We start from the raw sequence: 17,333 nt of genomic DNA, 5'->3' as shown, positions 1-17,333 counted from the left end.
CACAGATCACATTAACACATAAAGTCCGTGTCAGTGTGAGTGTAGGACAAGTCCCTTGCTCTCTGTCCCACCCTCACCCCTTCTGTTTCCTTCTGAGCAATCACTGGCCTTGGCTGGGCGAGGCTCCCTAAGCCCTCTCCTGTCTGGATGTCTCTTCTACAGCAAGTTTGTCTGATCCATGGCTTGCTCTCCAGTGAAGACAGTAGTTATCACACAAGCAGTGTGGCATCAGACCTATATGAAGAGGAGCCACTTGTGAGATGTGACCAGACTGCACAGGTGCTCATAACCAGGAACCCAGAGAGGTTGGGCACTTGCCCTGGTTACACGGGCAGAACCCCCACAGCTAACCTCCATCCTGCCCTCCTCGTTTTTCAATTGTGTTAACTACATTTGGAGTTTCTATTTTCTGTCTGCCTCCTCACTATCCACGCACCCTGATAGCAGTTTGTATCCTCTCTGGGTGGCTCTTTTCTTAGACCCCAGATCTTCCTCAAATAGGGCCCAGAAAAAGCAGGTTCTGTTTGCTTATTCACTGACTAAGTGATGGCAAAGATGGATTTCAGCCCTGTTGGCAGTGCTAACCAGGTCTAGAGGCAAGTTAAGGGCTAAATAGAAAACTGAGTTAGAAACATCCAGCATGGTACTCAGGACAAGAAACGAAAAACAAAACAAAACAAAAACAGATCAACTCTTTGGAAACAGGATCTCCTATCTCCCGGATCCTGACCTCTGCTGAAGGATAGCTGGGGTGACCAGCATACAAACAGGCCAGGATCCCTCTTATCCAGTGCAACCCCGGGCTGTAAGCAGGACATGGAGCTAGGTAAACCTTCCCTCAGAGACGGAACACAATACAATACGAACAGGGGCAGAGGTGTAGCTGGTGTGACTTTTCAGTAGGAGGCTCCTCAGAGATTATGTCCCATCACTTCTTTGGGTCCATTGTGTTTCCTCTTGATTCAAATCTGTGGTGTTTACATTGACATGAGATAATGACAACCATCACTTGTACCACAGGTAGTCAATCTGATGAGGTTCTAGTGATTTAGAATGGTTGTGCTCTCTCCTCCCACCACCTTACCAGCACTAATGGTGGAGTCAGTTTAGGGTATCAGGGTAGGGTGATGAAATTTCATCACTGCCATCCCTTTCATGTGTGGAATGCCCATGGGGCTAGTATAGGCCTTTCTGGTCCCCCTTAGCTCTTCTAAGTAGACACCCCTCAATGTTTCTTGCTTACTGGTCAAGGATTTTCTTGGCTGTTCTGATTCACAAGCTAGGCAGTGCAGGGTATGGTGTGGAGTAAGACGTGTGCCTTATTTCTTTGTACTGTTTTGAGCCAACTTTGGTTTTTCCTTCTTCTAGGGAGGAAAGATCCCTGTGAGATGGACAGCTCCAGAGGCCATCGCCTACCGCAAGTTTACATCAGCCAGCGATGTCTGGAGCTATGGAATTGTTATGTGGGAAGTCATGTCATTTGGAGAGAGACCCTACTGGGATATGTCCAATCAAGATGTAAGTATCAGCCACATCTAATTGCCGTAAACACTTATCCAAGCAGACCTCATGCTGGTAGTGCCAAGGCTTCCATGTGTGTGACGGGGATCAGAAAGAGGGGGTATTCTGAATGTCACGGCCCTGAGTCCCCATCCTGCACTGCCCACAACAGCTGTATTGCTCCAAGCAAGTTACGGTTTTTGAAACTTTTACCATCATCTTAACGAAAAGTAGTGTGAGGAGCCTTCTTCCCCGAGAGAATCCAGCCTTGTTGGGCCTGTGCTAATATCAGCGTAGGAGGTGGTGAGAAAGCTTCCCAAGATGGTCAATTTCAGGCAGGCTACAGGAGTAAGGCCCTGTCTATGAGGAGGAGGTCATCAACCTCCCTCCAGGTTGCCCTCCGTGGAGAGTGTGAGAACGAAGGAAGAAGTCACTAAAGATGGTATAAGTGAGTCATTTTGGTGATGTTCTTTCTGGATGGAAAATTTGCTTCAAAGTGAAAAGTGATGAAAGTTTTGAGGGTGATTGGGTGTGTATGATAAGATTCCAATCAAAAGTCTTGCCTGGATTTTAATACCACCTTTGACCTGGGCTATTCTCCCTGACCACTCCTCTGTGTTTTGAATGCCCACTCTCCCCTTGGTGCTCAAAGGCTTGCTACTTGCAAAGATTGCATGTGTGTGTCTCCTGTTTTCCCTCCCACCTTCCTGGGGACAGTTCTTTTCTTTCCAAGGTTATAGGCTGGGAGACACAGGGCTGTCCCCAGTATAGATCCAATTCATTCAGCTCCCATAGTCACACTGTAAACACATCCATGCATGGATGGCCTCCAAGGTATTGCTCAGCTTGTGAAAACTGCCCCAGATAGTCTTTATAGATTTTCTCAGAAGAGTGAGAAAGGTTGTAGTTTTCCAGCAAAATTTTAAGAGGATCTGGGGTGATTGTGGAACAGTACTTGGCGCTGGTGTGTGCCGAGTGTTCTAGTTCAGAGCCGATAAAATGACTTTGTCCTTAACCAGGTCCTGATGCCAACCATGTGGCGTCTAGGTCCTCTATTATCTGTGATTAGCCACGCCTCGCCTCTGCTCCTGTAGTGTGTCCAATCAGTAAGTGGTGGATCTGACAGTAACTAGGCTGCTTTTATGAAATCGGCTGCACACAGCTTCCATTTATACTGTCTAAGTGAAAAATGCTAGCCAGACAAAGCAGACCCATCTTGTCCCCACCCAGAGACCTTAATCCGATAAAGAACAATTCAGCTCACATAGAATAGATTACAAAACCAACAAGTGAGATTTGACACTTGAGATATTCTCAGGCAATGCATTCACCTGTGCTGAAAACAAATAGAATTTCTGACATTGGGTTTCAAGAATTCCCAAATCATTCATTCAACACAGTCAACTCATGCTAATGGTAACTAAAGCATTGCACTTGCTGACTCTACTCTTGAAGGGTTTCCAGTCCAGTGGCAAATACTGAGGGTTTGGGGAGCATTTAGGAGGAAGGAGGAAGCTTCCTGGATATTTGATGTTTGAGGGGAGACTCAGAGGGAATGTGAACATCTGCAAAATAGTCGATAATTCTCATTTTGTTGTATTTTTTCAAAATAAAGCCCCTGTTCCAAGTGCATTTTTGCTCCTAATGGGAACAGGAGGTGACATCATGCTCATTCAGAAAGCCCCTGGGACCTGGCCTGGGGGAGAGTCAGGAGGGGCTCCCCACGGCTGGGCTGCAGTTACACTCATCAGAAAGCATGAAGGTGGTGGCGGTGAAGGATTTTACAGATGACAATTGAAAAGGCTTTAAGGAAGAGAATTGCAGAGGCAAGTTGGAGTGCTGGTAATTGGGCTACTGGAGCCCAGGAAGGTCTTTGAACATGTACAGAGAGTTTGTCAGCCAGAGAGAGCAACTTGGAACTTCTGCTGCTTGGATCTGATTGACAGAGATAATGAGAGTGGCAGTGTCTGTGGAGAGGAGCTGCAGTTTCATTGAAACATCAGAGCTCAACTTAACCCACTCTGCCCTGGTTCCTCCACTACTCTGCGCTTCCCCACTTCACTCTTCCCAGTTCAGGGTCGAGTAGGTACCAACCACCTCCAGCTCACTAACAGGAAACAGAAATTCAGGGACAGCCATGAACTCAACCCAGAATTTGAGGTAGGGACTCTCTCACTTTCCAGAGAGGCTATGTTCACTTCATATCATATAACCCCGAGAACACTTAGGACTTTCTACAGGCTCCTGAGTCTGATTCAACCACAGACCTGCCATCTCTGGGCTCATGTGGACACAGGGAGTTCCTCTCATATCTCAACATTTTGGTTAGGCCCTAGGATGTTTAATTACACTGGACTTTCGAGGTGTTCAAAAGAAATAGCAGACCATGCAGTGAACTCAGCTTAAGTTGCCTAGACTGCTTCTCATACCCACCCCAATGCCTCCCTCTTTCTTTCTCCTTGTAATGCCATCTGATCTTGCTCCAATATCAACTCTTTTGAGACAGGGTTTCTCTCTGTAGCCCTGGCTGTCCTAGAACTTGCTCTGTAGACCAGGCTAGCCTCAAACTCCACTCTTCTTTATATTCATAAACCTCACCCAGCTGTGAGCCAAGGAAGGAACTTAGAATTCCTACCAACTGATCTTCATTCCTGCTTGGCAAGATATCCTAGGCCCTGGCCTTAGGATTCCCATACAATTCAAATGTAGCCCCCGGTATTTGTCACAGTTAGACATGTTTACTTTCTCTACACTGCTGTCCATATCTGTAAGAGAGGCAGGGTGACAGACAATCATCTCCAAGCCCTAATAGAGACTTAATAATGTCTTTGATCTAATGATATTTTAATAGTAACTATGAATTATATGCACTCCAAAAATTTAGGAAAGCTCTAGATCCTTAAAACGAGAATAAAAATCCTACCAGGCGGTGGTGGCACATACCTTTAATCCCAGCACTCAGGAAGCAGAGGCAGGCAGATCTCTATGAGTTGGAGGCCAGCCTGGGCTAAAGAGTCAGTTCCAGGACAGGCTTCAAAGCCATACAGAGAAACCCTGTCTCGAAAAACAAAACAAAACAAACAAACAAAAAAAAAAAAAAAAAAACGAAAAAAGAGAATAAAAATCTCCCAAGTGAAATCACCTCAAAGATGAAGACCAGCAGGTAAATGCTGCCCAAATACCAGTGGATGACCAAGGCATTATTTCTTTTCATTTGAGAGTCGTGTCAGTTAGCTTTCCATTTCTATAACAAAATACGCAAGAGAAATGATTTAAAAGAGAAGAAGGTTTATTTTATTTTATTTTCATTTTATACATGTCATTCACAGTTGGCTGACTTCGTGGCTTTCAGGCTGACTTTGTGAGATAGAACATCAGGGTGGTGTGGCGTGTGGCAGAGGAAGATGTTCATCCACTATCAGAGTCAGGAAGCAAAAGGAAAGGGGAAAAGAAGCCAGGTTGCCAGTATCCCATTCCAGGGCATGTCTTCAGTGATGGACTCTTCCTCTAGCTAAGTGACACTTCCTGAAGGTTATGACACTTCCCTCTAGCACCATAGGCTACTGAACAAGCCTCGAGCACATGACCTTTGCATCCATATCTAAATCATAAGAAGAGTTTGAATGTGAAATGTCCCTCATAGGTTCATGTGTTTTAACACTTGGTTTCCAGATGGTGGAGCTATTTTTGGAGAGCATAAAACCTATAGGAGCTGAGGTCTAGCTAAAGGAAGTAGCTCACTAGGAAAAAGGCCTTGAGGGTCATAGGCAACCTCCCTTCTAGCCCAAGTTCTCCGCTTCCTGGGTGGTACTATGTAGCAAGCAACAGCTGACCTTGCCCTCTGTCATGGCTTCCCTGGCACAGTGGACCCTAACTCCATGAACCTGTAAACCAAAATAGTTCCTCCCTGCCTTAAGTTGCTTCTGTCCACTCTTATCCATGAGAAATACAACTAGTACAAACTGTAAAGAATTTAGAAGCATCAGTGCTTGGGTATCAGCTTGGATAATAGCAACAAAATCATCTGGAAGAAATAGCTATGGAGTGAAGTCCAACTTTGTAAGATGAATATGGGAAGAGAGTTCCCATGGTTGTCCTCTATAGAAAAAGGTGAGAAACGGAGTATGGTCCCAATGTGTCTCTACTTTGTGCTTGATGATTTCAAGCACTACCTTCCTAGACCTCCCAAATGGCCAGTAGTGGCTCCCTACTTGCTGAGAAGCTGTCCACTAAAAAAGTGGTGGTAATAACACCCTCCACATGATGAGGACTTTTCTGTCAGTCATCTGTGCAGAGCTCAGCATGTACCCTCTCATTCTGTCATCTGGTCTTTCAAGCATCCCACTGTGCAGTTTCCCATCCAGTGACTATCCCTTGATTTCATAGATAAGAAGTAGAATTTGCACCCAGGATCCACTGGCCAACACCTCCAATCCCTATGTAGTACTCTCACCAACACAGCCACCCTGCTCCTGACTGACCTTTCTGAGGAGCAGGAGCTAATAGCGCTTTGATATCCTCTTCAAAAGAAGCAAATGATAAGCATGCCAAACAAGTGGAGGAAATGCCAAAACAAACACCAGGGTGGTTATCAACACAGCTACATGGCTTTGGTCTAAAGCTCATGGGCTGAAGATTTGGCACATACATGGATCCCATCCTCCTGACGTCCTGTCTGGAGTGCTTGGGTCCACAGCACAGCACAGTGAAGTGTTCCTCAGCACTGTCCCACTGAGATAGAGAGAGGAGTTGATTTGCTTCTGGGGAAAACTGGTTTGTACAGTAGTGCCAGGGATTTAGAGGAATACTAATGCCTTCCACTACCTTGTGTAGAAGACCCCATGGGAACCTGGACTCTCACCCTTCCTGCTGGCCTCACCTAGCTTGGCGTTAGGTTGACCCGGAGAAAGCAACTCTGAGTACTCAATGGACAATTCCACTTGTCTCCACAGTGAATGGAGACGCCATGCCCCTCAGTCTGGTTGCTTGGAAGGAGTTAGAAAATGGCATATGTCAGTGAGCCAGGTTAATGGGAACAATGCCCAGTCACTGGTTCTCATGGATCCCCCAGCTGAGCTCCATCCCTTAGCTCAGCTCCATCGTGTTTCAGCCCATGAGTACCCCAAAGGCTCCAGCTGAGTGCTGTGGCCTTTAGGGTTAGATTACAGGCACCTTAAAGGCAGGTATCCTGTGTGTGTTACTATTACTTTTCATATGTCTCAGGCACATTGCTTATTTCTCCATTTCCTCATGGGGAAATGGGTCCATAATGTCCTCCAAAGAAGATAGAAGGGAATTTGATTGACAACAGGGTAGAGGAGATAAATACGAGTCAGTACAATACACTCTTCAAAAGACAGTGTTCCCAGTCACTCATCATTTTATATAGTAGTGACACTAATATGAGGTGTATGCTAATTTTTCACCATATTAAATGGAAAAAGTAATACGCTGATTATCTCTAATAACCAGTTTACAAGGTCAGAAAGAAAAGAACAATCAGTTGAAATTAATCTGATTTTTTTAATTGAGGTAAAAATACCAGAAAATCGCTGAACTCCAAATAATTTCCTTTGTTGTTTAAGGTGCTTCACCTGTTTAGTATAAATCAATGCACAATTATTATAGACAATAAAATACAAACAAGCAAGATGAAAAACATCAAGAACATTTGTATTCCTCCCTGCCCAGAGGTGACTGAAATTTGCCCCACAGTGTATATCCAACTAAGGTCGCCATGCAGTTGCTGGGCTCTGTTATGGTATGACTTTTTTTTTTTTTTTTATGAAAGCAAGACTATGCTGTACAGTTAGACATCCCACCCTTTTGCCTGATAGGGTAGTGTGAGCCTATTTCCATTTCGATGGCTCTGTCTCTTTAAAGGCTGGTTGGATCCCGGGCTTTCTGTTGTATTGTAAGTGTGCCCTCATACAATCATACGGCTACAACCTGGGTCGTTCGTTATTTTGTTTTCCTGATACAGAAAGTGCATAGCAGGCAGAATTGACTTACATGAGTTGAATTAAGAAGTACAGTGTGAAAACACACACATGTCTGAAAAATAAAGCACCAAAAGGTCCCAAAAGTTTCACAAAGTTTTTTTTTCACCACAGGGGTGAAAGCCACCCACACTGGATTAGAGGTTTTCACTCACTTTGTGAGCCCACCTTGCTCTGTGGGCTGTTGTCACCACACCGAAGAGTTTGTTTGCCTTGACCTCCAGACCTTTCCAGGTTGCTGTCTCAGGATGCTTAGGGCAGCCTCACACAGGATGCATCTGAGGAGTCCAGGCATGGAGTGGGACCTGCAATGCTGATTCATCTCCTCCCTTCCTTTTCCCTCAGGACTGAAAGAATGAGGCCATTTCAGGCTTTTGGAGCATATCTATAAATAACTAGTTCACCAAGTTTCCGCATAATCTGTCACTGCTGTTTTCCACCTGCTTCCAGGAAGGCAGATTTGAGCCCCATACCTTCTGTTTTCTTGTTTTGTAGACAAAGTATTCTTATATAGCCTAGGCTAGCCCAGAATCCTCCTACATCAGACTTTAAATTGCTGGAATTACAAAAGTGTGCACCATGCCTAGCTCCTATACCTTTCCTCCCTCCTTCCCTCCCTCCCTCTCTCTCTCTCTCTCTCTCTCTCTCTCTCTCTCTCTCTCTCTCTCTCTCTCTCTCTCTCTCTGTGTATTTGTGTGTGTGTGTGTGTGTGTGTGTGTGTGTGTGTGTGTGTGTGTGTGTGTGTTCATGTGCACATACACGGCAGTGCTGGTGCCCTCAGAGGCCAGAAACATTGGATCTCTCTGGAGCTGGAGTTCTGGAGCTACAGGCCATTGTGAGCTGCACAATGTGGGTGCTGGGAATCAAACCCATTCGTCTGCAAGAGCAGTGCACACTCTTTACCACTGGAGCCAGCTCTCTGGTCCCACCTGCTACTCTTAAAACCTATTTTTTTTTTATTTGTATTTGTGTATGTTTGTGTCTTTGTCTATGTGTGCACCATGGGCAGCCAGTAACTGAAGAATCTAGAAAAGGGGATCAGATCCCATTGGACTGGAGTTGAAAATGGTTGAGAGCTGCCTGATGTAGGCACTGGCAACCAAACCTTGGTCTCCTGCGAGATGAGCAAGTGCTCCTAACCAATGAGCCTCATCTCCAGCCCGCTGACCCTCTTGTTCTTACACAAACATTTGCAGAGACCCAATTTTATCAGGCCCTGCACCAGGTACAGGAGACACAAAGGGACAAGATCTGGTCCCTACTTCCTAGGTAGGGAAACCAAGATCACAGCAAATCACAGAGTGGGAAATATGTGGTGACCAATGAGGGTACCTGTGCCAACCTGGCTAGAGGAGACTCCATCTTTGCTAATGACTAGCTGACACATTTCCCTAGTCACCTTGATTCTTGCTTGCCACTACAGGTCATCAATGCCATTGAGCAGGACTACCGGCTGCCCCCTCCTATGGACTGCCCAGCTGCCCTGCACCAGCTCATGCTGGACTGTTGGCAGAAGGACCGCAATAGCCGGCCCCGTTTTGCAGAGATTGTCAACACCCTGGACAAGATGATCCGGAACCCAGCTAGTCTCAAGACTGTGGCAACCATCACCGCTGTGTGAGTCTAGTGAAGCAGGGTAATACCTAGATGTGTTTGGTCTCATGCCCAAGGGCATGGCTGGCAGCCTTTGCTCTGTCAGAAGCAAAGTCAGAGTGGCACAGATTATCCACTATGGAATACATTCCCAGATTTTTGCCTTCGTTTTATCCTCCTTCCCTCTAAAATACATTCCAAGTGTCCGTTGTGAGCAGATATTACGAGACTTGGTCAGGTTTCTACCATCTGTTGGCAGCCAGTGGACTCAGTACTGGATTCTGTATTAGTAGACTATATCTGATATGATTGGTGTTACAGCATTTCTAGATGATCTTGTTTCCAGGAGGTACCTTTTTGTTAACTGCACTGGTTGTCTAGGTCTGTATAGCTGTGGGCTCGAAGTTTTTGCCAATAGTTAGATAGGTAAAGGCTCCAATTACTGTGGGACCAAAAAAAAAAAAATACAAGGCAGAATCATTTGATATGAATGGGTGCACAACACAGCTGTCAGCTACAGTGTCTGCTGTGCTTCACTTACCTCTATTTGCGTGAACGCATTTGTTAATTTCTCTTTTCAACCAAAATGTAGTAGGTGGCTACAGGCCAGTCTTTGTAGCCAGTGCTGGTTCTATACAACAAGTAAGATGTAGTCCTTGCCTTTATGGAGTTTAAAATAATTTAGGAACAGCAGACATTAATCAGATGATCATAAAAAAATTTAAAATTAAGATCTTAATGGCTGACATGGCAGGGTCCTATGCAGAGCTCCCAGAGCTCATGCCTCCAATTGCAGTAAAGAGGGACCTGGTAACAGTCTTGCAGATGAGACTTGAAGGACCAGAGTGCATCGACTAGATCAGCATGGAGATTGGAGCAAAGGGCAAGTGCTTAGCCTGTGAGGAGGGTCAGGTGCTCAGGGCCTGTTGCTAAGCATGAAGTTGAGGAAGCTGGTGAGGTGGGCAAAAATGAGGTCACTCACCGTGCTCGGGGTGTATTGGGCATTATCTTCATTTTCAGAACAGTGAGCACCCATCGAAGGGTTTGGAATGTATTACGGTCAAGGAGACAACTTTGATGTGATCATGTCTGCATTTAGAAAAGTGTATCTGGCTGCAGTGTGGACCTTGTAAAGGAGACTCAAGAGAATACCTTAACAAGGGTAATGCCGTGCAAAGATACTGGAAGTAAACCCTTGCGGCCTAGAGGGAAAGTGGGTGTGAAACTGGAGTGACCTCAAGATAGCTGACCTCAAGATGGCTGGTTCAGTTCCCTGCGTATCTACTTCAAGTCTGTTCAGAGAAGGACGGTCATTGCTTGGCTGTTCCATGCCATGCTTTTCAGATAACAGGAAAAAGAAAGCTGTTGCCATCAGATTTGGCAAGGCTATACACATCTTTTACAGGACCACATCTTGGCATGAGGAGTCACAGTCTCCCCCTCCCTTCAACTGAATACTGTACCAAGCTGCTTGTGTTGTTGACTGACCTGTGACAATGCCTAAGAGTGGAGGACTGGCCCTTTGGCTTTGGAGGCAGTGCCAACAGGGGAGGGTCAGCCTGGAGTGCCCCCTCTCTTCAGCCGTGAGGTCACCTGTTCCTCTCTGTCTTGCCAGGCCTTCCCAACCCCTGCTTGACCGCTCTATCCCAGACTTCACGGCTTTTACCACCGTGGATGACTGGCTGAGTGCCATCAAAATGGTCCAGTACAGGGACAGCTTCCTCACCGCTGGCTTCACCTCCCTCCAGCTGGTCACCCAGATGACGTCAGAGTAAGTGAAGAGACTCTCCTTTGTCCAGCCCAGAGCTAAGTGTTCTGGCCCCTTCCCTGCTCCTGAAGATGATGTGGGTCAAAGCCCTTTCTCTATATAGAGCCAGCCTTGTTGTGAGGCTGTACTTTGAGAAGATGAAGGTGGGAGATGGAGGAGGATTGGGGGTGATGGTAGAGATCTATTCTGGGCCCTGGATGAGAGTTCTTCATAGTCGTAGCCATATGTCACTTTTCTAATCATCAAGTCTCTTCCCCATTTAAGTTTATACATTCAGCCCACCAAAGAGAGCATCCAGATGGAAGGGAAGAACACAGCAGCCACCAGCACTTTAGACAGTCGCAGGCAGGGGACTGCACTGACTCAGTGTGGAGCCGGGCATCATCCTCACACTTGGACAACCCTTGTAAACACACACACACACACACACACACACACACACACACACACACACACACACTTCCATCCCCTACTCATTACTTACCAGTCTGCTGCTCCCACAGGAGTGTGGAGGAATACACAAAATAAAATTATTCAAATAAGATGAGGGCGAGATAGGTTCTTAAAGATCCATGTGGTCCATCGTTCCACCCAGAACGTTGCAAGCAGCACCAGCTGTGGGAAATGCTAATAGGTTCTCCTTGGAAAAAAGGTCCCACGGTCAAATAAATTTGGGAAATACTGCACACTTTATCATCCTCGTGGAGACTCACTGCTCATATTAGTGTTAAAAAGGCCACGAGAAACCCTGAGATAAAGAAGCCCATTTCAAATTATTAAATACCCTAGAACCATAGTTTTGAGGGACAGGTTTTTATGGAACTGCAGTTTGGGAAATATTTATCCAGCTCCAGTCTTTCCATTCAACAGATTGTGAAATAGAACGACACAGGAGGCAAGATGGGGCACAGGCTGCTTTTCCGGCTGCTGGTTCAATATGCATCTACCCCCTCCCCACCTTTCCCCTCTAAGGGCCAAAAGAGGTCTCAGGCTTTGCTGCTCCCGGGAGTAGTCTGGGAATCTTGAAGAAGTATGGAAGCCTACGCCTGGGGATGAGCCTCAGCCAGCGGAGTGCTTGCCTAACACACATGAAACCCTGGGTTCAGCCTCTAGCACTGTGTAAACTGGGCATGGTGGTGCATGTCTATAATCCCAGCACTTGGGAGGAAGAGATAAGGGGATCAGAAATTCAAGGTTGTCTTCAGTTACCATATCAAGTTCAAGGCCAGCCTGGACTACAAAAGACCAAAGTACCGACACCACCTGTAGGCTTCTGATTAGTGCGATGTGGTGAGAGCAGGGCTTAGGGGATTTCAGCATTCCCCAGGTCATTCTGATGTATGACCATGGTTGTAAAACACAAGAAGGACCAGGTTTAGATTTTGCTTTTGCCTTGTGTACTCAAACAGTTCAAATAATCCAAACCAGGAAATCAGTTCTTACACACACACACACACACACACACACACACACACACACACACAAACCGAGCTACAATGCATACTGATAGCATCAGAATGGATTTTGGAGACCTGCAATACACGTCTCCTATGACTGAGGACCCATCAGTCCAGCAGGCAGGTAACGTATGTTAACTGGTCATCTGTTATATCTTAGGCACAATGCTGGGCATTGGGATTTTCTTATGACCAGGCCAGTTGCTTCATCCAGGAGAGAATAGTGGAGATCCACTCCTGACTTTGTACTCTGGTGCAGAAGGACAGATTTCAGACACGGACTGGCTTCTGGCCCATGCCTAGAGTCAGGCTTATCACTGTGAGGTTTATTCTTATCATAAACGATGGAGTCTGGGTTTTCTCCATTTGGTGGATTGAATGTGCATCTTCATTTGAATCCACTAAATAGCAGTGTGTGTTTGGTAAAGGTCCATTTCCTGGTGATCCCTAAGAAAAGATAGTCCTACACATTTTGAATGGTTGCCAATTGGACAGCAGAAAACTAAAATAAACAAAGTTAAAAAGAACCAGCCTTCCCATCTTGCAGCGCCCAGAGGGATGCTCCTGGGTGATCAGAGGGCCTAAGTGTAGGTGTTCATCGAGTCAGGCCACTCTACTTTGCTCATTCTCGTCTGCCTAAGACTTTTCTTTGACATGTTTCCCCCTCCTCCCCTCCATAACTGAATGAGTCAAATAAAGCTGTTCCTTCAGTCTGGGGAAAGTCGCAGAAAAAAAGGAACAAGGAGAGGATTAAAAGGAAAGTCAAACTGAAAATTAAGGGATTTAGTTCAAAGTAAAACACAGCCACACAGTACTGGAGCAATTCAGTTTGTTTCTTGAGAGATGAAAGATGGAGGGAAAAAAAAAAGAAAATGAGCAACTCGATAAAATAGATGGCGGGGCAATTTGTGAATTCAAAATTCAAGCATGCTTCCCCAAAGTATTTACTATAAAAGACACGGGCAATTTGCCTATCTCAAGCAGCTGCAGCCTTGGAGAGATGGACTGCAGCTAGCTAACATGGGGCGTTGGGGTCTGGGGAGGGGTAGGGCCAAGGCATTGTGGATACAGACACACAGCCCAGAGTCTGCCAGGGTGTGCAGTGTACAAAAAAGCCTGCCTGTGCTAGGCTCAGGGAGTGTGGAAGACATAAGCAGTCCCGTAGAAGAGTTTGAAAGGCCTGTTAGGAGGCTGGGAACCAGGTGCTGTTCTATTTGAATTCTATGTCTCTCACTGCTTACCTGCTGTGTGATATTCAGTGCTTCACTTCTTTGAATGACACTTGTCTTGTCTGTAAATGCACATGTAAGAATAGTGCCCTTGTCATTGGTTTGTATAGAGACAAATGGAATAGCATGGTCTAACAAGCATGTGTGTGGTCCATTGCCTGCTCAGAAAACCTGGGCGCTGTTAAACTTACTATCTGTGACTGAAGTTTCTCTATCTGATGACTGAGAAACACATCCCTGCAAGTTTAGATAGGATAGTATATAGCACATGGTATGCACTTGGGCAGTACTCTGCATTGCTACCAGCTAAGGACTTGTTCATATTAATTCTCACAGTTGACAAATGAATCTGATCTGAGCCTCTATCCCAGACATATTCTTTGGATTCCTGCTTGGGCAGATATTTTAAAGTTATTTTAAGATCACCCTTCTTAAAAATGCATGGCATTAAAATTCAAACAGAGTGAGAGATTGGAAACTCAGGGGGAAACATCAGAAGACCAGGCAAGCCCCGTAGCTTTTCAATCTCAGTGGGTGTTCACTAATTTAGGCAGAAAGTTCCACAAAATAACCAAAGCCCCATAGAGTGTGCACTTAGAGAGTCAGAGGAAAATTCCAGTCCACCTGAGGGTCATGCCACTGTGAAAAGGCTGCTTCTGAATCCATGGAGGAGGAATAAGGCATGGCCCATGCAGATTGGTGGGACAAGGGGTGCACAGAGAACGTGAGTTTGAGCAGGGTAATATTATAACTTGGTACTGGGGGCGAGGGGGATAGCTCAGTCAGTAGAATGCTTGCTAGGCAAGCACAAGGACCTGAGTTTTATCTCCAGAATCATTGTGAAAGAAGCTGGGTAGGGTGGCATTCACTTACAATCCCAGCATTGGGAAGGTAGAGACAGGAAGACCCCACAGGCTCACTGGCCAGCCACACTGTCATAATTGGCATGCCCCAGGTCAGTCAGTGAGAGACAATCTCATAGAAACAAACACACAAGACAAGGTGGATGGTGACTAGGGAGTAACACTCAAGGCTGGCCTCTGGCCTCCATATACATGTACATATATGTACACACACACACACACACACACACACACACCCCACTAGAGACTCACACACATTTGCACATATACAAAGTAAAAGAAAATATTGGTAAATACTTGGCCTGATTTCACTTAAGATTCTGGGATTTTTAGCACAATTTTCTGCCCACCCTACTATTTTCAGGAGCATGCCTTTGGTGATAAGTTTGAGCTGTGAAAAAGCTGCCCTAACTCTAACATTAACTTCTTTGCCCTTCTAGAGACCTCCTGAGAATAGGGGTCACCTTGGCAGGCCATCAGAAGAAGATTCTGAGCAGCATCCATTCGATGAGGGTCCAGATGAGTCAGTCACCATCGGTAATGGCATGAGAACACTTGCATTCACAGGGGAGGAGAGGAAGTGAAAAGGACCAGGGTCAAAGGGAAACCAGAGGTTGACCACTGTGGAATGTGCAAGAAAGATCAGCGTTTTGGCTGGGAAACAACCTTCCATCTGTGAAGAATGAACTGGACCCGTGGCTCATGGGCAATCGTCGTTTCTCGGCAACATAAGCACGTAGATGCCGTGGGAAACCAAACACGTGATAATAAAGATAGAGAAAGGTGATGTTTAACAGAAGTGAAGCTGAATCCATATGAATTGGGAACCAAGGTGAACTCGGCTCCTATCTAAGGGATTGGAGTTACCTGTCTGTGGGAAGAAGGGAAGGAGGTGGAGGGATGAGACACAAGCCTCGGGCTGTTCCATCTTCTCCCTCACCAATGATGTTCTTTTCTTTTCTCCTTTCGTACTCCTCCCTGAGAGTCCCTCCTCCCTCCCCACATCATCTCCCTTTGCTCATGACTCGTGTAGGGAAGTTTCTTCAAATCAAACCCAGCTCCTGAGTCTCCAGATGTTGTTCTGTCAGTTGCCAAAGGACCTTGCTGACCACTACTGCATGGGGATCCAACCAATCCAATTAATGTCTTCATATTGAAGAAGAGATGTACCTTCAATTGAAAACCTCGTTTTTCTTTTGTTTGCATTTTCTGCAAAAAGGAAAAAAGAAACCACAAATTGGAAAAATAATAGAAAAAAACCTGTTTCCGTGTGCAAGTGCACACGTATGTGTGTCTGCGTTATAAAACGACTGTGCTTGTTCGTGACAGATGCAAACAAGAAAAAAGAATTGGGCTTTGAGAGTTTGGGCTCTGGGAGGTCTCAGGGGGCTGGAATACGCTGTTGGCCTGGCTTTCTGCTTGGCCCACTGGCTGCTTGGCTCAATGGGAAGAGAAAAGAGCGGGGCAGGGAACTCAAATGAAAATTAAAAAAAAAAAAAAAAAACAGTCTCTGAAGAGTTTGCAAATTAAGAAGGAAACAGGTGAGTGGTTTGAATTGGATGCAGTGTGGGCCATTCTAGAATGATGCTGACTGAAGAGTTATCACTGATAAGATCTGAAGAAAAGGAGAAGGAAAGGATTTCTGGAGAATGTTCTTCCACATCCCCGGAACCAGCGAATTTAGAGGCGGCAAGGGAGAATTCTTTCTTGCCTGGCCTGCGGACTGGCTGAAGCCGTGTGACATCCGAGGAATGTCTCTGTCCTGTCCGTGTTTCTCTTTACATTCCTTCTTGTACCTCATTGTTCATTGTTTGATTCACTTTTGTAAATTCCACCTAACATTTAAATATTTTTAATTTCTCCTTTTACCTTAATCTCCTTGCTAATTTTATCTGTCTAATTAAAAAGAGCAGAAGCATGTCTGGGTTTATGTAAGATGTTGTCAGAGTGTGTGTCCCTGGACTCTGATTTTAGCTCACACACTATACTAAGAAGTTGATGTCCAAACTTTAGACTGCTTGCTATTGTTATGTCTGTAAACACACATCTAGGGAGATGTGAGGACTTGGCAGAAACCTTGGTTCCAAACTCAATATATATCTAAGGCAGTGTGAGCCTTTTCCTCTAGGCCTAGGGAACTGATCGGGGAGAATCCTAGTTCCATTTCTGTTGCTGTGATAAAATATCATAGCAAAAGCAGCCCATGGGAGAAAAGGTTTATTTGACTCACACTTCCAAGTGATAATCCATTATTGCACGCCAGTCAAAGCGTTAAAAACCTGAAGCAGGTGGTCATGTCACATCCACGGTTGAGAGCAGAGAGGAAATGAATGCATGTATGCTCATTTGTGCTCAGCGCCCTTTCTACTTTTTACAGTCCAGGATCCCCTGCCTAGTGAATGGTACTGCCCACAGTGGGCTGAGTCTTCCCATATCAATTAACATAATCATGACAATCACCCCTAGACATGCCCATAGACCAACCTGACCTAGGCAAGCCTTATTGAGACTCCCATCCCTGAAGGTTGTTCTAAGTTCACGATTTAAACTGTCACAGGGGAATTCTGGCCTTGAGTTACCAGCTCTGGACTAGCAGGAAGCACCTTCAAAGTGACTCATAACTTGAAGATACAGCTACAGCCCAGGTGAGCTTACCTTAAAGCATAGCTATAAAGTTGGCTCCTGGAGGATGGGAGAAGCTGGGGAGAGAGAGCACCCTTCAACAGATTCCCATGTGGTCTTCAGAGGGCTCTAGTTCAGCCAGGAGACTGGAAGACAAAATCTCCCTTGCTTAGTTGATTAACAATTACATGCACAGTTTACTAATTATCCATGAGTGTCTTTCAAGCCTAAGCCATACGACCAATCTATTCTCAGTTTTCACAGGGATGAGTTGATTTGTCACCACATTCTTTAGGCAGTAT

At 45.5% G+C, this 17,333-nt stretch overlaps 1 protein-coding gene across 1 annotated transcript in view; it reads left to right on the top strand.

Annotated features, from left to right (window-relative positions):
• The window catches only part of Ephb1 (EPH receptor B1), a 456,415-nt gene extending 440,069 nt beyond the window's left edge, over positions 1–16,346 (top strand). Inside the window, exons 13-16 of the mRNA XM_059268461.1 lie at positions 1,369–1,518; positions 8,923–9,116; positions 10,708–10,863; positions 14,850–16,346. Coding sequence (XP_059124444.1) covers positions 1,369–1,518; positions 8,923–9,116; positions 10,708–10,863; positions 14,850–14,958 — 609 coding nt within the window. The 3' untranslated portion in view covers positions 14,959–16,346. The remainder of the gene's footprint in view (positions 1–1,368; positions 1,519–8,922; positions 9,117–10,707; positions 10,864–14,849) is intronic.
• The last annotated feature ends 987 nt before the right edge of the window (positions 16,347–17,333 follow it).

Source organism: Peromyscus eremicus, chromosome 7 (genome assembly GCF_949786415.1).
Source record: "Peromyscus eremicus chromosome 7, PerEre_H2_v1, whole genome shotgun sequence".
NCBI lineage: Eukaryota > Metazoa > Chordata > Mammalia > Rodentia > Cricetidae > Peromyscus > Peromyscus eremicus.
Note: the sequence above shows the minus strand (reverse complement) of the source record. Positions and strands in the feature narration are given on the sequence as shown.